The 25,217-nt window shown below is 39.2% G+C and overlaps 1 protein-coding gene across 1 annotated transcript in view; it reads right to left on the bottom strand.

Moving 5' to 3' along the window:
• Positions 1–25,217, bottom strand: part of EPHA6 (EPH receptor A6) — a gene marked incomplete at both ends in the record, with an annotated part of 464,979 nt that overhangs the window by 127,382 nt on the left and 312,380 nt on the right. Inside the window, one exon of the mRNA XM_080613276.1 lies at positions 16,008–16,132. Within this exon, the coding sequence (XP_080469402.1) occupies positions 16,008–16,132 (125 nt within the window). The remainder of the gene's footprint in view (positions 1–16,007; positions 16,133–25,217) is intronic.

The following is a 25,217-nucleotide window of genomic DNA, read 5'->3' as shown; positions in this document are numbered from 1 at the left end:
AATTTACAGAAATTGCCTTTGATTTATACTGCCTATATTCCTTTCACAACTAATTTGCCCCCAATAATTCTCAAAAATTGTTTTCTTTCTTCACAATAAAGTATTTCCGTAATATGAATTCTGAATGCCTATTGCCCCTAGTCATCTCTCTCTTCTCATCTTCCATAGATTCTTGTAGATGAAGTGTAATTACACTGAAATCAGTAAAATGAACTACACCTGGGAAAATCAATCTGTCTTTGAAAGCCTCTCTCTGTATTTACCTATTTTGTGCCTGATTTTCTCTTAGGTGATTATTTTGACCTAGGGTATATCAACTAACATGAATGACAGCAATAATATTTAGCAGATAGTAGAGAAAACAGTCGCTGGTTCAAAAACATGCTTCTAGCATTAATTACTTTCTAATTACAATATGTTCAACAGCATTATGTAAATTCTCATTGCAACAGAGTGATAAGAAAAACTACAATAATACAAATAATAGTGGAAGATACTATTCATATTCTTCTGAAAACACTTCCTAAGAATCTTGTAGCTTTCATTTCCAGCTGACCAACCAACTTAAAGTAAATTTAGAAAAGTGATTATAAAGAGCTGAGGACCAATAGGAACTAAGATGAAAACTCTGACAGGAAAAAGTAGGGCCATACAGAAAATTGCTGGTGGCTCTAGTAATTGCTTCAGAGAAGAAACCTGCAGCACTTTAAGGCATCAGCCACTTCAGGTTGTAATCTTCTCCCTTCCCTTCTTGACCTCCATTGTGATTAATCTGAGATGCAACAGTTTGGGGACTGCAGTACAGCAGCTTTACCTATTTGGCCATTCAATATTTTATATTTTGATTGCCTGCCAGTCAGCTCATCACTTTCTCCATATATAAAGTGAAGCTGTCAACAAGCAAAGGGGAAGAACAGATAACCAATCATCAAGAAAATATGGAAAGGTCAAAACCCAGCCAAACCTCAATTTAATTGGATTATATAGCTGGAAAGGCAGAAATGAGTTGATGTGAGGTAAACCACAAAAAAAAGAAAGTTAAATGAGGAGTGATGATGACAGGGTGACTCTAAATGAGTGGTCACATTCTTGCGAGCACAAGGTGAGAGGTAGGCAGAGCAAAAGCTGTGTGGTTAACATGGCAGGCCAAATGGGAACACCAAGCGTGAGATCAGCAGATAGGACTGTGCTGATCGTATTGACAAGGAGATTAAATTGAAAGGAATAAAACCAGGTCTGTGCCTTAAGTTGGTGATGGAACAGGGTGCAATGCAGAATATAATAAAGGGAGCTGAGGACATGACCTGACCTATCAGATAAGCGCAGATATTAAATTCCATCTTCCTAGCAGCTATAAGCTACTCTGATAAAATTTGTTTGTTAATTAAAAATATTTACCAGGGAAAACGTCTGCAGAGGACTTCCAGGAGCCTTTCGAACTTAAGCACATAAAAATGCAGCCTCTCCACTCGCCCCTAAAGATTTTTCTTATTTTTTCACTCATTTTATTTTTCTTTCCCCCTGCAGTATCTTTTACAGTTGGAAAAAAGCAAGGCACTACTGCAAGCATGAATTAGCCCACTCAGGGTAAAAATCAACTCAAGAAGTATCTAAAAGTTTTGCTGGCATCTTTGGACAGCAAAGCACAGTTTCTTCTCAGATACCTTACACTAAGGTATATTATATTATAATATAATATATACTATATATTATATATATAGATTCACTGACAAATACAACGCATCAGGAAACAGATGCAATCCTGCAAAATGTAAAGATTGAAGCCTTCTATAATTTTATGTGAAACAAGCCCAAAGAACTATGTACACACAGCCAGTGGGCTAATTCCCAACTCATTCCTTTGGTATACGAAATTCATAGTTCAAATTTCTGAATCAGGTCTCGTACACGCTATTGTAGACGAGACGCCATGAGCGGTACAAGTTCCTTCTCCCCACACTCACCTTTAACACTCCCCCAGAGTCCAGCAATGTGCACATTAGTGGGTTTCTGAATTAACTAAATTTGCTTCATCATGTTTTACAGCTCAAGGACTTTCTTCCATGAGTTTACTTAATTATTTTTTGATCCAAATTTGCTTGTGGCTTCTAAAACATTGCCAGGTAACAAGTTTAATTACAAAAAATAAGAAATTATTTTTTATTTAATTATAGAAATTATTTATTTTACAAATACTGTTTGGTTTTGTTTTTTGTTGTGAATAATCACGAATATCAGTGATTTGTTCAAACTCAGCGTACCTCTGTACATCATAGGAACAGTACTTCCAGTTACAGATAGCAAGGAGGTCACTGGATAATGAAATTTTAAAATTGAAAATGCAAGACCCTGGAGGAAAGATAACAAAAAAGGTACAGCTCCTGTGATAGAAAACACCTGCAATGCAAAATCCACATCCAAACACCTGGAGGCCTGTAAGTTGCTGACACACATGACAGGCAAGCTTTTCATGCCTAACATTACCAGCATTGGTAAAATCACAGCTGTACAAACAAAACTGCTGCTCCTTCGTGGCAGAACCTGAAACTGTGATTTCCCAGTTTCACCTTGAAGTGTGAAGACATAAAGGAAGCATCTTACAACTGAAGTGGAATTTCAATACAAGAGCAATGATCGAATTTTTCACAAGACTTCTACAGTGATGTTGACTTGTTACAATATAATTGGTACAGCACTGAGTCAGGTATACAAAAGCCAGCTCTAATGGTGCTGGTGACAAAAACTGCCTAAGTTACCTAATTTCAACTTCTTTTAAAAATGTATTTCAGCCTTTCAGCGGTGTTACGACAGGCAGAGTAACTGGGCTTGTTTTAATATTGGTTAGAACCCAGGCTGAATCTTCTAGATAAGAAGATTCTTTTATTCTTGGAAGAGCAGACTAATGTACACGTATGTTAGTGGATATTTCCTACCTGGCAAATAAAGAAAAGATCCTTATTGATATACAACAGTTTGGAAACAAGCCATACTTAAAGCAAAAATACTCATAGTTGTTTAGTTGGCTTATAGATACACACAAGAAAGCTATTAGCTGTGGTTTGGTGATATTAATAAAGCTATCCCTTTTAGTTAAGTTAGCAAAATACTTCTATAGACGGAATTGATTCAGATTGCTATTGTGGATCTGGAATAAATGACTCGCCATTAAGATTAATTTAAATCTACATGAATGTTACATGATAATGAGTCTTTCACATGCTAACTATATATACAGTTCTTTGAGACACTTTCCTGTTCCAAGAAAATCTGGATTTATAGAATAATGTTGACAATATTAATATAGATTTCAACACCACTCAACAAAAATCAGTTTTGGAGGAAGAATTTTGGCAATAAAATACAAAGTCTGACACTAACTATAGTTTGACTTTAATCACTCCAATACAAATAATAAATGAGAAGCAAGAGGGAACCTGCTGATCTATATATAGGGATAATTCATAGAGATCATGTAGAGTTTTTCATTATGCAAACCTCTTCAGCTATAAATATATCAATAGCTATTGAAAAGTCACTGAGATATTACATTCTTTGTGTATTTGTGAGCATGTGTGTGCATCTTTCTGTGTCTCAGTGCCGGGATTCAGCAAACATCTATCTTGTAACGTTAACTCCAAAGGGCTGAATTCATCTCTGGCATCGTGACTATATAGCAAATCCTGGCACTACATCAACAATAAATAGAGAATATTAGTTAAATTTATGTTTTCTTCAAACACTTCAGTGAGTTAACCAGGACTAAAAAGCAAAAATCAAAATATTTTTCCAATTAGTTTAACACGGATATCAAAGGACAAAGTTAACAATCTAGCAAGTAAACTAAAATGCTGATTTTACACTTCCAAAACTGACAAAACAAGTTTTGTTCCTGTATTTGTATCAGGGAAGTGCCCATTTCTAGTTTTATGAACTTCAGCAGAAATGACATTTTTTGAGTTGGTAAAGACGAACCAAAAAAGTCTGATTTGTTTTGTTTTGTTTTGTTTAATTTCATAAATTAAACACACAGGTGACAACAGCCTTTCAAAAAGGAAAAGCTGTCTCAGTCACTAACGAACTGCCTTACTGTTACTACATTATATTAGTACTTCTGGCAGTATATGCAGGAAAACCAGGTAGTTTGTGCAAGGTCATCGCAAATACAAGATGCATCAACCTGGTGAAGTTCCTACAGCAACATAAATGTGTTTATGAGCAGCAGGTGAATTCCTGCAAAAGACTCTAAAGCTATTAACAGCTCAGTAAGGAGTACATAATAATAGGTTGTTAACTCAGCTTCCCTGACAAGAACATCAAGAAAGGGCACTTTGAAACTATTAATACTAATACATTAAAAAAAGGAAATTTTTACATTATGTTTCCTTAAATCAACAAAATAAACATTCATTATTTTATTAGGATACAAAACTAACAGGCCTACATGGTAGTTACTGAATAGCATACCCTTTCTATGAATTCAAGTTGGCTAATAAATTCACGTATTTAAATGAAAAGCTCCTCTAATATTCATCGTTCATTCAACAACCACCCAGCCAAACCCACAGTTTTTATACAATATGTGGTAAAATGTTTATACAAATATTAAAAATGGAAACAGTATGTTCTTTTGCATGAAAACAGAACGGGTTTCCTTAAAAGAGCTTCTTCTTTCCCTCTGAATATTTTTCCCTTTCACTCAGAATGACTGCTCTGGGGACATCACAACTCAATAAAAAAGAAGTTGCTTATCTTATGCAGCCAGTGGCTTTGTATAAGTTTCTGCATGGAAAAAAACCCGTTAAAAGTGGAAAACTAACAACAATCTGTCCTTCTGCATGGTTAGTTTGCAGTTGTAATGCAGTCTAAGAAGATTGAAAAAAAAAGGAGAGATCTCTATTTTCTCCCCTTTGCCTCCCAAAATACACGTCTCTATCTGTACCTCCCCAAATATCTCCTGAACACGTGAGGGATTGCAGGAAAAAAACTAAGTTAAAATGATACCTCATATTGGAACATTCCTTCACACATAGGTAAGATGAAACCTCACTTATGTCTCAAAGTACATATCTTCTTGATTTAACCTCTGATTCCACCTTTTTGGTTGCAAAAGAACAATTTATGATCAATAAGTAGTTGTGTATTATGAGAACACTATCCTAGCTTCAGTTTTTAAAACAGTTTGGGCCATAGATGAAGCCTTTTGGGAACTTTTAAGCTAGTTTTTATTTTAAGAAGCTCTAAAGGAAAGTTTCTGATGTATTTTAGAGAAATGGTGACCTCAACATTATAGATAACTCATAAATAAGGAAATAATTTTTTGCTTAGATGACCATCTTTTGGCAACTACACTGGTTATATTTAGGTCACTGCTCATGAAACTTACTATTCTTTTTGTGACAATGTGTTAAACATTCAACCCCAAAGTTTGACTCCTGAACGTCTGTTAAGATACCTGAGGGAACTACAAGTCCAGCTTCAGATGCTACTAAAACTTACTGCACTTAAACTCAAAGTGAACACACCGCAATTAGTTAATAACAGCAACAATGACAATAACAACAAAAGTAATAAAATGCTTTGAGAGTACATTCTCCATTCTGTTAATTCACGATAAAACATGTTAAACTCCTTACCAATTTCTTTTGTGCAACTGATATAGTCTCTCTGAATAGACATTTCTTTTTTACTGTATGTTTATCAAAATAATCTGAAGTTTGTCCTCCAGAGGCAGCTGAAGTTTATTGCACTATGAAATAGATGCTTTTGATTTTTGACCCTACCTAATCACGTTTAAGATTAACAGCTGATTCCTGCAGTTAATATTATTATTCTTGCTGTGTCAGTAATCTATTTTTAAGACTATTTTTTTCTAAAGTTTAAGTGATTAATGTCTAGAAAAAATGTTTAATAATTCCTTTTATTAGGAATCAACCTCTGCCATAGTGGAGTTAGCTTTCTTAGCTTTCTTTGAAGTATGGAAGTAGCTGTGGTTTTTTGTCTTGTAACAGTTTGCGTACCTCCTATGCCTATGTCTTTAGAAGAGTTTGAAAACCATTTATTCAAAACCATTAATGCACTTTTACTACATTTGTGCAGCTCTTCTAGCACTTACTGGAATAAGCTTTGTACATGCAATTTTCCTTGGGGAAAATGGTATTGGCTACAGACAAGAACAGAAGATCAGCAGAGACTGAACTATGTTTTTTGTTAAATTAAACCCACTAGGCTTGCTTAAACAACATTATATTTCTCATTCAGATTTTTTGGTTCAGCAGGAACGACAACAGTAATAGCTCTGTAGGCTACTTTATTATTAAATACAAAGGCTTAGAAGCTATCTCTAAATAATTGACAACAACTATTAGGAGGCTAGCCAAACCAGGCACCTAATGAAGAATGCCTACCTCAGAACTTCTTTGATAAACCCATTGCTGCATGCAATTGATATTTAGAGGCCAGATTTCTTTTTCTCCTAACAGTAATTATATCAGTGTCATTAATAATGGCTGCTGCAAGGTCCATAGTTTCTTTCCTGCAGGCAAAAATTATATCTGCTCAGAGAGTCTCATAATTATTCACTGTCGCTTTCAACAGTTCTGAGAACTATTTTCTTCTGTTTTTAGAATGTAAGGCTTTTACAGTTCTTCCCCTGGGAAACTAGGTTAATAACACCAGGATAGAAAAACTGAGAAGCTTGTTTAACATCACTTACCATGCTAAAATAAGCTAGGAGATTTCATTTTAATGATTATCTCCCAAAGCACATTTGTAGTGACTATTTTTTAAAAACATTCACCAGACATGGTTCATTTCCCAGGAGCTCTGAATGGATGAGAACGCCAGAGGCACTCCTTGGAGCCCTGGGGCTTCACAGTGACATGCTGGTCTGTTCCTGCAGCTATGAACAAATACTAAGGTCTGCTTAATACTACTATCTAAAAGCTCTTATGCATCCAAATTACCCAATGCTCTTGTTTTTATAAGAACGTGCTGAAAATGCAATGAAAACATATTATTGCATGAGCACTAGATTTCTTGCTCCTACTCACATCAGAAACATTTTACTTGTAGGCAGCAGATTGCTACTTACACCTCAAATAATTTGAATAATTGAAAAATACTACAGGAGCAAAGTGTTTTGTTTTAAAAGAGAACGATTAGCATGAGGCTAAAAATTGCCCATGATAAAAAACCAGTCAACACTACCAGCATAGGGCTCGTATACTTACTGACTGCCCAGGCAATTAAGTGCTCAATCCCAATTGTTATAAGCCTTTTCCTGTTCCTCAGTCTTGTCACTGATGTTGACTTTAAAATACAGTCAGGAAGCTTACAAGGTTATCAAGCATACTATGGTAGATGTAACAACAATAAAAGAATATGCCTGGAGTAAGAGCCAGTGGATGCTAGCAATCCAGCCACAGCAGTACCAAATTAACTTTGCCTGCTCATGAATAATGTCACACACTCTGTAGGCTCTCTTCAGCCTCATGTGGATTAGAGACGGTGTGTATATTATTCTACATGATTTAAAAATCTAACATAAAAGCAAAATCTGAACCAAGAAAGTAACAGCTGGTATTTAAGGGAAATAGGGAAGTTGTAACATAGTTGTGTCTGACAAAATTTAATCCTTCTAACTCAGTTAAACATTAGGCAAAATTGTAATAAAAGAAATGGAAAGACTGGAGTGGTTTAGCTGTTTAAGTACTTGGGAGGTTGAGGGTCAATGAACCTCACGTGTCATACACACCTACAGAAAGGCATAGGGCTATAGAAAAGAAATGACTGATTTTACTTCACCTTTCCAAAATGTCACCGAGAAATTCAGAGGATTTTCTGATCTACATGACGTGGCTTCTTATAAGAAATGTCTATATCTTGTCTAATGACTCCTGTTCATGGAGGTTAGATTCCAGGCGATGCTCAAGTAGGGTCAGGTTCTTTCTGAGCAGAACTGAATTAATCTGAGAAGATCGCAATGAAATATCTCCTTAGCTGGAGAAGACAGAGGGGAACATCTGTTGCTCTAAAACGGGGTAAGTCACATACCTTACACTGGCAGCTCATATGGGGAAAAAAAAAGCTGCAATAAAGCAACTTGGGCACGTATGTGAAAAGGAGCTTGAAGCACTCTGAAGGCTCCCAGGACTGTGCTATTGGTGTGCTAGTTTAGTGTGATACTGAGCATAGCACAAAATTATCTGTTCCTCAAAGTGTGTAGAAAAAAATAGGAAGGGTATCAGTTCATATGTCTGTACATGCACTGAGTGCCACATCTTTTTGTCATCAAAGTGCAGAGTATGTAATCAATTGTACATACACACTTTTGTGGCTTTGAAATAATATGGTGCATGTCTAGAAAGACAGACAGATTTACTTTATATTACAGGATACTACTGTAGGCAAACTATCCTGAAAGACAATATTACTTTTGTGTTTAGAATTCTCCATATTAATTTTTGTAAAAATAATTCTGTCATTCAAAACATTATGTGTTGATAGTCTTAAATCCTCACTTCTTATGAAGTAATTTACCTCAACATCTAGTCTGTATTTTACTACTCAAATTCAGGATGGCTCATTTTAATTCATATTAATGAACATTCAAAGAAAGAGTGATGTTTATTTTAATATTAGATTTTAAGAGGGAGCATTGTTTCCTGTGTAAGTTAATACAGCTATAGACTGATAGCAAAATTAACAAGGTCATACTGCTTTCTAATTCTTTAAATCTGATACTTTTCTCTATCTCTCTGGATCATCACTCTTCATCTCTTTTTAAAATCTCATTGGAAAACTAATTTCCCTCTTGTCTCTACTGTTCAGTTATTTTCTCTCTTTTATTTATTAATTCAACTCTAAATAATACTGGAACGGAGGAAAAGTCATACCTGACATCCTACATATCCTATGCACTCACTGTCATATGGAGGTGGGTTAAAATTTTGATGTAAAAACTGCCTGTGAGTTGCAAATTGACTCTGTCAACAAAATGAAGTATTTTGTCAAAGAGATTTGGCTTTAGTGTAAATTCCATCAAAGACAAGAAAGCAAAGCAACATCAGCCAGCCCCGCCATCCTACATCCTGCTCCAAAAGATATTCTGTTCAGAGATGTCATTGCAATGCCTTGGGATAGTACTTGGGTATATCCCATTAAAATCTCTTCTCCATAGACATGCTTTCTCAGCTAATTATATATTATCTTGTGTGTAACAGAAAATATAATCCAGCTGTGTATTCAGGCCATACGGGAGAACAAACTTAATACAGTTGCTGATACGTACACAGCTTGGTATGCTTAATACAGCTCTCAGGGAGCATTAATTTTTAATGATTAAGGGTTTGGGTGGAAAAGGGGAGGAATAAGCATTTTCCAGTTCAGCTGCACAACCTCAAGTGCATCTGGTATGGTTTATATCCACTATGTACTTTTTCCTTTTCCGTGAGGGAATTCCTACAGAAGGACTTAAGCGTCATTACAAAGCTGTAACAAGGCCATATCTTATCCTGCTCCTCCATCTGACTTGAACATGCAGCCTTTCTGGTGAGACGTAAATACATTACAATGTCCTGGAATCTTTCAAAAAGTACAAGTTTTGGTTGATTCACTTGTCATCAAATTGATGACAATTTTAGGTTGATTCCTATTAGCAATGAAACAGAGGTTATATTGATATCTGGAGTTTGATCTTTAAAGTGAAAGACAATACTGCCTATGAGAGATTTTTTTCTTTTAAAAGTAGTGGTCTATTCATGGATACATAACAGACTGCAGACTGCTCATGGATAGATAACAGGCTGCAGAATAGGGCAGACATCCTGTATCAACAAAGATACTTTGCAAATACATAGTATCTACGAAGACTCCAAAGCAGGTCTATGAAGAAATACTTTTCAGAGTGCATCTTAGTGGTCTAAGGTAAAACATTTAAAGAATTCTTTGTGTGCTGCTGTAAAGACTCACTTATCGTGTAAGGTGACAAATGTTGCTAACTAAATAGTTTTCAGAATGATTCATAATCTACTGGAAATAAGGTATTTCAGCTACCAGGACTCAACATACAGCATTAATTCAGGCTCATTATATTCTCTTTCTGGTTACATCACATTACTATTCAAGCAATGGAAAACTTTTTCTCCTTACTGTGACAGAAACTCAAACCATCTTGGACAACGTCTAGGAATTTTTGTTTTCCTCACAGGCCTAGGTCATCTTATGTTCACTGCATTTTTGGCTGAAAAGCTGCAGAACAAAGTGACCTCTTGTCAGTCAACCAGATAAATAGGCACCAGAGTATTCCTAAATAGGAAATTAAAACTCTCTACAACCCATACAAAACTGGCTCACAGTGAAGTTTTGCTATTTTCTCAACATTTAATTTTTAGAGAGAGATAGAAAGCCAAACAAGATTTTGTTATGTTATCATTCTGGGTATTTTAGAATCCTAGAATCACAGAACGGTTTGGGTTGGAAAGGACCTTAAGATCATCTAGTTCCAACCCCATTGCCATAAGCAGGGACACCTCATATTAGACCACATCGCCTGAAGCTCTGTCCAACCCAGTCTTAAACACTGCCGAGAATGGAGCATTTACTACCTCGTTGGGCAGCCTGTTCCAGTGCCTCATTGCCCTCACATTAAAGGACTTCTTCCTTATATCTAACCTGAACTGCCTCTCTTTAATTTTAAAGCCATTATCCCTTCTCCTATCGCTATGGTCCCTGATGAAGAGTCCTTCTCCAGCACCCCTGTAGGCTCCCTTTAGATATTTAGATCTGCAAAATACTGAGAAAATATTCCATAGATCTCCGGATATGTAAGGATTTTTTGGCACCCCCATGTAAAGATAAAATGGAGCGTCTGGATAAACCCAAACAGAAATTAAAAAAGAACAAAAAATTTAAAAAAGTAAATAAATAAAAAAAACTATGATGGAATTAGTGTCACGGTTTGAATAATTTCTAAATAATTACCTTTCTTTCCATACAGTTTCGTTGTGAATATAATGGTTTGTTTTCATGATTTGGTGAAGAGCCAGGAAGAGCAGAGATGCTTGTGTGTAAGTTATCTCCTGGTGAACAACTGGAAGTTGTTAACGTAATGATTGGAGTATAAATGAGGAGTTCCAGACACTCTACAAAACTGACTTTAACTGGAGGGAAAGTGGTCTTTGAAAGGCAAATTCAAAATCTGGGGCAAGTCTGAACTGAGCAGGTGAGTAGTTGTTGTAGAAAGAACGTGAGCGAGTACTGGTGGTGTCTGTAGAAGTTAGATGGGTCTAAACGGATATAACAAGGTACGTATCTTCTTTGAACTCCCAACCCCAATCAGTGTACCAGTAGCGTGGTTGAGAAGTTGCATTTTGAGATGGGTGAAGGTATGAAGACAAAGCTTTGAAAAAAGGGTGCATTATAGGAGGTATAGTGATACAATGAGTTTTCTAACCCTAGCAGTTTTGTTTGCCATCAAGCAGTACCTATGCTTCATATTTGGCAGCATTTTTCTTGCTTTTTTGTGTCAAAAGAAGTTGCTGCTTTATGATGCTTTAGATAAATCGCCACCTATTACTTACTGTATTCTGTCAATATAAATTAGTTTGAAAAATTCAATCAATTACCTATCAGCTCTGAAGTAGTGTGTGTTACCTTGAAATTTATTCTTGCATACAGCATCTGTATCTCCACTGTACATCATACACTGAACTAAAAATAATGGGGTTGATGAAAATGATTCTTAATCTTTGCTTTGAAAATACACAGTCATGCCTCAGGCCCAGCACCCCAAAAGCCTTTCTCCAAGGGATGCTGGGGAAAGGGGCAGCAGCAGCAGGGCTGCGATGGGCAGGGCTGCGGGGGACCCATCACCCCTATGTCATAGTGCCAGCACCCGGCAACGCAGCATCACAGTGCTCTGGGGCAGTGTGAGTCCAGCGCCCTCCCCTGTCCCACTGCCAGAGTGCCCGGCGCTGCCACCAGGACAGAGCTGGCAGCCTGAGGGCATCCGAGAGGAAGGCCTTGAGGCATCGGGGGAATTACTGGGAGAGGGAGGGGGTTGATGGGGGAACACTTGAAGCTGCACGAAGCTGCGGGAGGCTCTGTGCTGCAGTTCCAGCTCCTGGAGGGGCCACGCTCAAAGTTCATTGGACGGATGGATGGAAATCCTGCTTCACTCCTCTGGGAGCTCGCCATCCTCATCTCCTGGACACCAGAGAATCAGGCGAGTCGGGGAGCTGAGGGAGGGAACACTTAGCTGCACGAAACAGCAGCAGGTTCTCTGCTGTCGTTCCAGCTCCTGGAGGGACCACACTCAAAGCTCATCGGATGGATGGATGGATGGATGGATGGATGGATGGATGGATGGATGGATGGAAATCCTGCATCAGTCATCAGGGAGCTTGCTGTCCTCCTCTCCTGGGCACCAGAGAATTAGGTGAGGGGGGGACAGAGGGAAGGAACACGATGCCGCAGGAGGTTCTCTGCTGCTGTTTCAGCTCCTGGAGGGACCACACTCAACGCTCATCGGATGGATGGATGGATGCAAATCCTGCTTCCATTGTCGGGGAGCTCACCGTCCTCATCTCCTGGGGAGAGAGGGGCAGCAGCCAGAAGAAGAAGGATGCACAGATGGCTCAGTGCCCTCCCCCAGTGCTCTGGAGCTCCCACTGCCAAGCACAGGAAGATTCTTGCTCCGAGGATTCATCAGACCAGCACCATTTTGGTGGTGTTGGAAGCCCCTGAGATGGCTCCAGGAGGAGACAGAAGAGGCAGTGCCAGTGTCCCCTTGTCCCCTCAGAGGCATAACCAGCGAGTGGACCAGGAGCAGGTCTTGCTCACGTGCTCAGGGAGTAGCCGATGGCCAGCACTGGGGTCAGGAAGGAATTTTCCCCCGGGGCAGATTGGCACCGGTCCCCGGGGGTTTTTTGCCTTCCTCTGAGCACTGAGCATCACCACTTGTCAGGGCTCCTGGGGCCGTTCTGGCTGCGTTATCGCCTGCTGCTCGTGCCCCACGAAGGTGGCCCCTCGTGTCCTGCAGCTGGGGGGGGAAGGCTTTTTTCTCCCCAGGCTGGACTAGCAAGCGTCCCTGGGGTTTTTTGCCTTCCTCCGCAGCCGAGCACGGCCCCTTCATGGGGCTCCTTTGGGTCCCCATTGTGGCCCAAAGGCAGCTGCTCGTGCTCCACGCAGGTGGCCCTCGTGCCCCGCATCCGGGAGGAGGCAGCCTTCTGGACTCCCACGGTGGCCCCAGCGTGGCCCCGGCACTTGCTGCTGTCCTCTGTAGCATTGAGCACCCCCCCTTGTCAGGTCTTCCCTGGCCCTTTCTGGCTGGGTTCTTCTTGCACTGCTCTCACACCACCACGGCACCGCTCCTGCCCTGCCCTGCCTTTGTCAGGCTGTGAGGGAGGTTTTTGCCAGCTCAACTGAAGGGTCTAAACTAAAGCAGACTAAAATTAACTAAACTAAGCTAAACTAAACCAAGACAATTAAAATAACTTTATTTCTAAATAAAACACTCTTTCCACCTGTAACTGTTCTGATTTGTGTCTTTGAAAGTGCTTTTGGTGCTGAAATTCCCTTGGCATTTCAGGTAAATAATGGTGTCCTCATTATACAACTCACTGTCAGTGCAGGGAACGAAATAGAATGGAATAAAATGGAATGGAACTGAACAGAATACAACAGAAAGCTATGCTGTGTTATGCATATCGAATCATAGAATAGTTAGGGTTGCAAAGAACCTTAAGCTCATCTAGTTCCAACCCCTTGGCATGGGCAGGGACACCTCACATGTCACCCAAGACTCTGTCCAACCTGGCCTTGAACACTGCTGGAGCTGGTGGATCCATAACAGCCTTGGGCAACCCATTCCAGTGCCTCACCAGCCTTGCAGTAAAGAACTATTTCCTTATATCTAACCTACATTTCTCCTGTTTGCATTTAAACCCATCAACCCTTGTCCTTTCGCTGCAGTCCCTGATGAAGACTTCCTCTCCAGCATCCTTGTAGCCCCCCCTTCAGATACTGGAAGCTGCTCTGAGGTCTCCACGCAGCCTTCTCTCCTCCAGGCTGAACAGCCCCAACTTTCTCAGCCTGTCTTCATACAGGAGGTGCTCCAGCCCCTCATCATCCTCGTGGCCCTCCTCTGGACTTGCTCCAACAGCTCCATGTTGTTCTTACGTGATACTTAACTGAGGGGTTTAAAACAGTTCTACAAACAGAGCCATTTCCTTTCTCTTCCTGAGTGTTGCAGGGAAAACCTGCTCGATCCAGATGGCTTAAACCATTTTTGTTATGCATATAGAATCATAGAATAGTTAGGGTTGCAAAGAACCTTAAGTTCATCCAGTTCCAACCCCTTGGCATGGGCAGGGACACCTCACACTAGACCATGTCACCCAAGACTCCGTCCAATGTGGCCTTGTACACTGCCAGGGATGGAGAATGCACAACTTCCTTGGGCAACCCATTTCAGTGCCTCACCACCCTCACAGTAAAGAACTTCTTCCTAATATCAAATCTAAACTTCCCAGTTTGAACCCATCATCCCTTATGCTGTTACTACAGGCTCTAACAAAGAGCCCCTCCCCAGCATCCTTATAGGCCCCCTTCAGATACTGGAAGGCTGCTCTGAGGTCTCCACGCAGCCTTCTCTTCTCCAGGCTGAACAGCCCCGACTTTCTCAGCCTGTCTTCATACGGGAGGTGCTCCAGTCCCCTGATCATCCTTGTGGCCTCCTCTGGACTTGCTCCAACAGCTCCATGTCCTTGTTATGTTGAGGACACCATAATTGCACACAGTGCTGTAAGTGGGGTCTCAGCAGAGCAAAGTAGAGGGGCAGGATCCCTCCTTCGACCTGCTGGTTACGCTCCTTTTGATGCAGCCCAGGATATGGTTGGTTTCTGGGCTGCGAGTGCACACTGAAGCTGGCTCACGTTCAGTTTCTTATTGAGCAACATTTCCACGTCCTCCTTCACAGGGCGTTTCTGAATCTCTTCTCCACCCAACCTGTAGCTGTGATATTTATTTTTTTCTGGATTTTTTTTCTAATTTACTCTTTTTTCCTGCATCATTAAAGCTGCATCATCTCAACACAGCAGTGCAGCCAGGGAAGAAAATTCTCAGACATTTACGGAGCCTAAGAAACGTAAATCTTTCTTTCATGGCTTGCCTTATATTTCTGTTCTTTGTGGTCTTCTTACATATCCATTAGTCCCATTGTGACTTTCAGATGCAGGCAGATAAACAGCAAATACTGACTTACCAGGCAACCTTTTAAGGTATGGACAGCAAAAATTTCCTGTGCATATCTTTAGGAGTGAAGGCACTGATTAGCACTAAATTTTATAGTGGTACAAGACCCTGTAGTGAACTGGAAATGACAAAATGTGTTTTGTGGTTTGGGAGAAGCACACTTCAAAATACACGTTCACAAGACACGCTGTGTGCGTGTACCTTGTACCTTTACTTGCAATGCATGTTCTTGCCCTCTTTTCTGTGAAATCACCCAATTTGGACAGAATTCCAGAAATTTCACATGAATGCCATGCAGTTTCTCTTTCTTATAACCTTTTGCAACCCTTTAAACAAGGCTAGTTCATTCTATTATTTTAGAACAGGTTATTGCTAAATAATGCCACAAAACGAAATCACATTGTCATTCACCGTAACTGTTTTGTTTCAGGGTCACTCTAATGTGAAGTTTTTACAGTCCATAAATCAAAATATGTTCAGGCACATGATCCATACATGATCATAAATGTAGTTACTATTGGGCAGGTATATCTAATGCCTGCTTGCTGCTCTACTTGATTCTGATGTGAAACAAGACAGTAATTAACATGTTAGAAGTAAGTCTACCAAAAAATGGTACAGAATAAACCTTCTAATTATACAGCATTGTATGTGGGATCAGGTGAAAAGTTTAAAGTCTTTTTTAAGATATTAAAAATACAAAACATATTGCTCTTTAGGATCTGAGTTTGGGTGATGCTGTAAGTGAGACCTACTTTCTCATAGTACTTGATCTCGTAGTCCAGAATTGCTCCATGGGGAAAGTCCGGCTCTTGCCAGGAGAGGGCAATGCTGTTTTGGGAAGCCCAGTCCTTCCTTACCATACCTATCAAGGAGGGTGCTGAAAGGGAAAAGGATAACTAAGGGTTAAAGACAAAGCACACGGTTTATCCTTTCAACCTGTTTTAGGATACCAACCCAAGGTAACTTGGAGTGACCTCCACACAGAAAGGCATAACAGATGGCAATTCTCAGGGAAACCATATAACCTGGAATTAATGTCTCAAGCACATACTAGTAACTCCTTTGTTAAAGTGCAGACCAGCTTCTGGAAAACGGCTGTACGAAAAAATGTAGAAAGAAGAGCCTGTGCCAGCTCCCACTACCAGCTGCGTGCAACCAGGTTGCACTGCTGGCTTGGAGGAAATGACGTCCAGAGCAGAACCACATTTCAGTTACAGTAAATTCTACATTCAGGACAATCTTCATGAAATGTTATAATCCACCTGTGTAAAATGTACATTCAGTTTACTCTTTGGGGCCAAATATAGTGACACAGCTTAAAGCAGATGCAGTGAATCCCATTTCTGCTAGCTGGCTGGCAGCAGCAAGGGCATTTTAGCCTGTCTGTGAGGTAGCTATGCGCCCAGAAGAGCCAGCTTCATAGAGCCAGCAGCAGGGATTGGGTTATGGGCAAACCATGAGGGCAAAGGCACCCCCAAACTTACCTACTGTAACTGATACTGCAGGTCTGCAGCAGTGCAGCTAGTAGGAACCATTTCTAGAAGCTATTGCAAGGGGCCCAGCATGGGCTGGTTCACCCATGAGCCAAATTATCTCACTAGGGAGTTAACTGATTTTTAAGAAACAGATTTTCTGCCCTTTTGGAAAAGAAGGTGGATTATTACCGATGCAATAATTTCAAATGGTGCAAAAATTGCATTCTAGAAAATGATCTTTGCTTATTTTATTAATCTGGTCAAGCATATCAAAGGAGGTCTAATATTCTCCAGACACTAATGCTGTTTTAATAGTATTGATATGCAGCTTTCCCAAATATCACAACAAAACCACTCATGTTGTACGAGAGCCTTCAAGACAACTGAGCCATTTGAACAAACCAGCTACCATAAAAACCCCCAAAAGTTCTTCCAGTGGTTCACAGCTTTCACTATTTGTCTTCCCACTAACAAAGATTGGTTTATTACACACCCTCCCCATTCCTCTCTATTATGGATCTTACTTAACCTCTTCTAAGCTTCCAACGAGCTGTCTTCTAAAAATAACACATTTTTATGACTTCTGTTTTTATCTTTAGAATGAAAGAGTCTCCCTAGGAAATTGAAATAAAAAATCTACTTCTGATCACAAAATTTCACGCCTTAGTTTTCTTTCCTGTAAATATTTCAGGACGTTTAAGAAATGAAAAGTGAAAAATGAATTCTAGAATGTAAGCAAACACTGGAGAAAACCAAAACGGTTGCTTTCCTTTGAAAAAAGGAAAACTACACACACACATACACGTAACAATCTTTTTCTCTGTGACAGTGCATTTATCTGAGAGAGAAAATTAACTTCCATTCACTGTCAATTCTATGATATAATAGTCCAATCCTCCCTGATGTGAAAAACCCCCACACAGCCCAACATGCAACACTAACGGAAAAAACTACCAAAAATATTAAGTGGACAAAACAGAGCTTACTCAGGGAACTGTCGTAAACCTGTACTAATGCCAGTTTAATTACAGGTCTGATGTAAGGGAATGAGAGAGAAAAAGAATTCCTGCCACACTGAATAAAGATTAACCTATTTTTCAGGAAGTTCTTTAAAAGCATAATATAAGTGACTGAACAGAAGAAAAACACAAATAAATAAATAAAAAGCATTAATAGGTTCTGGGCCAAAACATTATCCCTGGGTACGTGTAACTACTCCCTCGGTTAAAATGAAATTCTTACTCTTGAAATTGAGGGTGAGACTGAGCACTCGTAATGTTTCTCTAGGGTAACATCAGCTACTCTGAGCAGGGAACAAAGATAGGTCTGTTTAAAGAAAAACAGTAGCTAGCAAACATGGATTTGTATTTGGTAAATGCTGAGCAAGCTCCTACAAGGGCATTGCTTATATAAATTTGTTTACTACTTCTTGTTTTGAGTCATTCACTGGTATCCAGCTGTAATTTACAGGTGGGTTTGAGGAGCTATAGCAACCTTTCAGATATATTCGGTACACCCTGTGTGCCTGCTCACAGATGATGGACATCAGCTGGACCACCTTCCCTAGCACATCATGGCTTCATCTCACTGCATTTGGGGGTTCACTAGTCAGACAATTAAATCCTTGTGAACTGACTGAGGTTGATTACAGAAAACACTAGGTTAAACTGCAGACATAATCACATTCTTGGCCCTTCTAGGATTTTTAAATATAGATTACTGCTATTACACTTCTTCAAATGATCACCTACCCTGTATAAGCTTCTCATATGTACCTCATGCCATGCATTTCCCTTTGGGTTCTGATTTCTAAGTTTATATAGCAATTTGTTCAGGTTTTCAGCCTGAGCTCTCCGCAGTAACTCTGCCATCTGAGGAACTGCATATCAAAACACTGTCCTGGCACATCTGAAGATCCTCTCAAAAGAAACAGCCCCATTCCTCTTCCTGGGAAACAACTCAGTAGTGTATTAACGGGAAAATATTTACTTCAACCTTCTCCTAAACTAGCTGTGCTTGACCTGTACCTGAAACTGAAAACCCCATACAGGAAGGCTCACATCACACCTGTAGTGCTGTGCCAGCACTGCATCCCCTAAATCAAAACGCAGAGGCTGTGAGTATGGCTGTGAATATGAGAACCATATCTGTTTGTATTAGGGTACCTGGCAAAAACCCCATGTACCTTTCAACAAAAAGCCACAAAAGAGCCCCCACTGACCATTTCTTGCATGTTCAGAAGGATGACCCTGTATTTATCATACAGAGGTTATCTCTTCACATCTCAGACAAAATAATGACTTTTAGGAAAAGGACTCAAGTCAAAAATTTATTGTACAAAGAAACCGACAAATAAACCCAGGTAATTAAAAGCTGCAGCTAGCTCATTTTCTAGTTCTTCAGCTGTTGTGAAATGCTACTGAAAGCAATACTTTGTATGGAGATATTTCAGCTTCTTGTAATAGTTGCTCACTAGAGCAGAAGTTACTTAGACCCTAAAGATCCCATCCATTTATTGTTAAAGCTCTTTTTAACTGGAAAATTTAAGATAGGTAAATCCTATTTGCCCACTTATAAAGACTGCTCTAATGTTGCTATGATGAATCAATGGGAAGTTCTTTTAATTAGTTGCTTCAAATCCAGTAGCTGCAGGAGTGCTCTAATTCGGTTACCCAATGAAACCATTTGATAAAAAAAAGTGCTTAGAAGCTCAGCATGGCTTTTAATCACTTTAATGGCAGCATTTCCTTGCCACTGGTACTAGCCTGAATGATGTTTTCTGGCTCTTGAGCTCAGTGCTGATCTCTGTTTTGTACTGAGGATCCTTTGCACCATCTGCTCTTTATATTTTCCTCTATACTGTCATAAATTTCTTCAAGTACGATGAGTCATCTACAAAGCTGTGAGCTCCTCATTTAATTTAGTCTGTTAAGTTTGTCTTTTCAAATTTGTATTGAATAATGAAAGTCCATTCCTTCATTCAGAGTGAGCTTATTTTATCCTAAATTTTTTTGGCTTCCCTTTTTCAGAATCCCTTTTCTCACAGGCTATACAAAGGACAGAAAGTGTATATTTTAAATGATGATTGGATTCCGGTGTCACTTCTCTAGAGACTTGCTTTTCTTCTGAAGTTGACTTCCATTATCTCTAACTTTCTGATTTCAAAACAGACGATGTGCAAGGTTTCTGAAGCTTTTTTCCTTTAAACCATTTTCTAAATTTCCAATTTCTTGTTTCACACTGTTGAAAGCGAGCTAAGTATTGCCAGCATTTCTTCCCTGGTTTCCAGGGTGGAACAACTTTGATATGGTGCCCGTTCACTATGAAGAAGCTTCAGACCCAAAAGCAGCTGACGACTAAAAGCTCACCTGATGTCTGTCTGTACATGGAGTACTCTACTCCTCTGGTATCTCATTATGGATCGTATTTCTTTGGTGCAGAGGAACTATGACAGCTCAATGGTGTTCCACCGGCTGGCAGAGCAGCTATCCCTACCAGATATGCACAATCACCCTCTTGTTACAAAAGAATATACCATTCAACAAGCAAGAACAGCTGTATCACCATGGTCCTCTTCCCTCCTTCCCCCTCTGCATTGGATCTGTTTTGGCCAAAGCTAATGAAGTGCCAGCAGGTGCAAATTTGGAGAGGAGGGAGCAGAAGAGAGATCTAAGAACTGCACACATGCTGCAGTGAGGACTGCAAGTTCACTCCTTTGGACACCATCCTCATGAGAAGGCTGTGAGTTTCAAGGTGTAAAATACTGCCATTTGGGATAACACTGGTTAATTTAGTTAGGTGTTTCTATACTTCTACCATCACCAATAATAATCTGAATTGCATAATTACATGTTCTTCTTTCATCAAGACCTCTCCTTGCTTCAAGACAAGGGAAAGACTCAAGACACACTCACCAAAATATAGGGCTTTATACGTTTTCTCAGTAGGGGTTTCCCAACAGAGGAGGGAATCAAAACCCTTCCCTGCCTCTTCTTTCTCTCCTACTTCAGCCACTTCCCAACTGCAGCTGGAGGGAATTACTAAGACCCACTCAGCAACCTTGCTTCTCTTTGAAAACTCTAATTGATCCCTCCTTGTTTCATATGATATAATTAGAGGAGGAAACCTACTTTAACATCCTGCAGGGAGCCTGCAATCCTCTTGTTGAGGACCAATATCTTTTGTTAAGGGAAGGACAGCTGATGTAACACTGGAAACGAAAAAGTGGTTTATATTTGTGTTTCTCCTTACAAATATAGCTATAGTTTAAAAACACCACTGTCAGTTTTTTTGTTAAACCATACATATGTAGTATTTAGTTGCTAATTACAGAAATGTAACAAGGTCCAATTTTCAAATGTTTTTCCGGATGGTAAAAACAACCTCTGCACCAGTTTCTATACCAGAAAATGCTATTATATTTACAGAGTGTTTCACCAGCCTAGGTTCTGTAACTGTATTAGAATTTCTATACTATTGGTCACTGAGTATGATTTTATATTATACATAGCAATAAAAAAAGGCTGAGATTTTACTCATGATCCCAGACTTGGAAAAAATATTATTTCAGAGCACAGTAAAAACAAATATTGATTTTAGTTCTGATTCTAGAAAGTCTGTAAGAAAGGTAATAATGCAATAAAAACATGTTCTCTTAGGGGAGACATTTTACTCCAGTAAGAGAACTGAAAGTAATAGAACAGTGTTTCCTGATCAGTGATAATGCCTCCAGTATTATCAACACTTGAGATATTTACCAAGGAAGGATTTACCAGGGAAGTTAAGAGGCCAAAAGCTTTCAGCCTCCATTACTAAAGCCATGGATGACACATATTAGTGATCACCAGACAACCCTGTAGCTGTACTGCCTATCATCTATAGTGGTCTTCATTCCTACAATATGTCCTCCAGCAGAGACACATTTCATCCTTTCTTTTCTTTTGTGTTTGCTTGTTAATCTTTCTGTTGCTATCTTTGTCGAATAAGGGAACAGAGACTATTTTATGAGCGACAAATGCAATATAGATTGAGAAGGCCTATGTTTATGTTCATTTCTGGTTGTGCTCTAAAGATTTTCTTTACTGTTTTGACTGAGCTATCCTAACGTACAATGCGAATGTCAATACCTCACATTATTTACAATATGTGAGCACTTTCATGTTAGACGTGTGTGTCTGTCTATATAAAAGACTAAAAACAAGTTTACATGGAAAAAATCATGGAAATATGAACACAAATTAAATTCAATATATAAATTCGTAGCCCATCTCTCTGTATGTTAAAGATGTCCACATGGCTGAAACATCTTTGGGTTTATGCTGAATTCAGTAGGAATTATTTTTCCTACCACACAAGGCTGATTCCAATTAGTAGAGTGACTAGATGAGATATTTGATTCTTTACATAATAGAGTCTCTTATCCTCCTAATCACTTCCGTGGTAATTCACAGTTACAATGCTTGGAGGGAATACTATTACTGTCACTAACCTTGGAGTTCAAAGTTGAGCATGGAGTTTTACTGACAAGGCGCTAGAGCTAGAAAATTAACAAGTTTGGGGTGAAAAATGATGTTTTTACTTTATTTTCTTACACTAGTTACCTGAAGGTTTGCATTCAAAAGACAGCAGAACAGTATGCTTTTTTTGAAGCACTTCATTTATTGAAAAATAGGCCTCCAGCAAGCTATAATTATCATTTCTCCCTCCATTTTAAATTCTTTCCCCTTGCAGATTTTCTTTGCTTGCTCAGAAATGGTGGATGGAAGCCAAGTGAACCTAAAACCATTATCAGAAAATGGATTCTGCTACAGTGTTGTAGGCTAGAGGTCATGATAGATGCAACCCCCAAATTTCCTCCAGGCTAAACAAAGCTCAACAATTTTTTTGCTTCTGCGTTCCATAATGCAGTTCTTTCTTCTTCGTTGCTTAATTCTCTCTCATCTATTCTTGATATTATGTACGAAGACAGTAATTATTCATCCATATGATTCTGCAACACTACAAATTTTCTTTCACTCTTAGAATGTGCCGCCATTCATTATCTCACACGCTTGAGACAAAAGCCCTCCTAGATCTTTACTTCTCACAGGACTTGCTCTGCTCCTGATTCTTCAAAGCAGATTATAGAAGAAGATGTTAAAAGCAATTGTATAAAATAAAGCCACATCAGCTGTCAGTCAGACTGTGAGGAGGTTTAGTGGTGGACTTGGCAGTCCTGGGGTAGCAGTTGGGCTTGATGATCTTAAGGATCTTTTCCAACCTAGCTGATTCTGTGGTTCGATGGTTCTGTTCTCTCTGACAAGGTCAAAGTTAAAAAGCATTTGGCTTAATTTATAATGCAGTGAACAATTTAAAAGATTTTAATAACATGTTTCTTAAAATAACAGTAGCTAAAAAAGATCACACAAATGTTTCACATAAATGTATGTTTTAAGGAGTTACTTTATATGCTCTGTATTTCTGAAGCAAGTGGGATAAATTCAGTTCAAACAAGCTTAGCGGAAGGGTGTGATTCCAGGAATCATATGGAAACAAAAAAATCTGCAAAACTGAAAGGGGCTGCCTGTCACATAAATGGAAATCGTATCAAATCAATGCCCTCTGACAACCACAAGTATTTGCATCTGAATAAGTAGATTCTTGGTTCCCTTCCACTGCCTTTTATTGCAGGAGCAGCAGGAGATGGTAAGTGGCTTAAAGACCTAATAGGTCACTGGGATTCCTGAGAGAACAGCTCTCCCAAAATCAGCGCTTCTCTATCCTTGTTTGGCAGAACACACCATTATGGTTGTGTGGCACCAGCATATCAGCTCATGTGTGGTAGCAACAACCTATGTGGCTGAATGCCACAGCAAGAATATGGTAACTGGGAGCAGGGGGGGCCCAAAAAAAAAAAAGCCCTTCACTTCATTTGTTTCTTCCAGGCATTTTGTTCAGGATCACATAACACACTACTTGATGGCACAGGGAAGGGCACAAGAGGCCCCCTCCCCAGAAAATCACTTCCCTTCCTATCACCTCTTAAGACGATTATAAACCCTGTTGTGGCACCTATACAGCAGAAGTAACAGAATACTCTGTTCTTAAATAGCTGATGTGTTGCTTTCAGAAGGTCCAGTGTTATATGTTGTACTGTTCACTGTCCCTCCTGACCCAGACATTAGGGCAAGCTACAGGTTGTTGGCCGGTGGCGCATACCATTGAAATTGGTGCACGTGCTCCCTGAAGGAACTATCCCTGACATGCAGTTTTCCTCTTAAAAATGAAGGCAGAGCGGCTTACAGGGTTTTTTCCTTAGGAAACCTCTGCTGAAGAAGAAAGAGGTGGAGAAACTTTGCTATCAGAAGATTCAGATCTCAACTACAATGACATTAATCAGCATGAGAAAATATGTGTTCCATCCAATGTGTTATGTAAGTTACAAATACCATTCCAGCACCGCCAGGTGCCCTATGGTGTGGTGACATCCTGTGCTGACACATTTCTCTGGAGGACTTTGTTTTCAATCTCCTTATGTGACTTGGGAATTGTTATAAATGTATTGGAAATGCAACTTGAGGTTAAGAAGGTATCATTTATTGCAGCAAGGTGTCATTATGGAAACAGAGCTGTAACTAAGTCTTATTCAGCAGCAACCTCCCAGGGTCAACTGGAACCAAATTGCTCTGCAGAACTTCCTGCTGCTAAATTGATCTCAGAAGTTTGAAAATGAAATAAGCAGGTTAAAAAGCACTAGGAAATCTGCAATCTTTTCACTCCCTTAATTGCTACTCATCCCGCTAGGTAACAAAGACAAACCTAAAATGTACACTCATTTCTGCAAATCTCTCCTGCTCTTGTTTATATCAAGACATTAGACTACATCAGATTGCAGCTCATTTTCTGTCAAACAGTACTTTTCACAGGTCTGAAAGAGGTTTTTCTTTTAGCAAGTAAAATAATGAATATTTTATATAAACTTCTGAGAACCTTCTGTAAAAGCTGTTTGTTGGCCTGTGCAGAGAATGTCAGAGCTACTGTACTTCAACATTTTGAGTGACTATAAAAGTGCATGGGGACACATCTGATACTTTTTAAAACTGTATATCTTAAACAATTTTCCCACTGATTTTGCAAAGCAAAGCAGAAATCATAGTGATGATAAATAAATATGCCTTCATAAATTAATTCTCCCAGTGATACAAACAAAATTATATACTATTTGCTATATATTATACATACCATATATAACATGATATATATTATATATGACAGATACATAACACAATTTATATACAATATAACATATATACTATGCAATATATAATAAAATATTATGTTTAATAGAATATATATGTTGTATGCTATATGACTAAAAAGATTCCAAAGGTATGCTCTTATCTGTTCATTACAAAGAATCATTAGATAACAATAAGCACTAAGGTTTAGCCTGTTCTACACAGGGTCAAGTACCTTTTAAATCTTTACTATGTAGACCTATGCACAGAA

The sequence above is a fragment of the Psittacula echo genome, assembly GCF_963264785.1.
Source record: "Psittacula echo genome assembly, chromosome: 3".
In the NCBI taxonomy this organism is placed as follows: Eukaryota; Metazoa; Chordata; class Aves; order Psittaciformes; family Psittacidae; genus Psittacula; species Psittacula echo.
The sequence above is the reverse complement of the archived record's forward strand: the minus strand, read 5'-3'. Positions and strand labels throughout refer to the sequence as shown.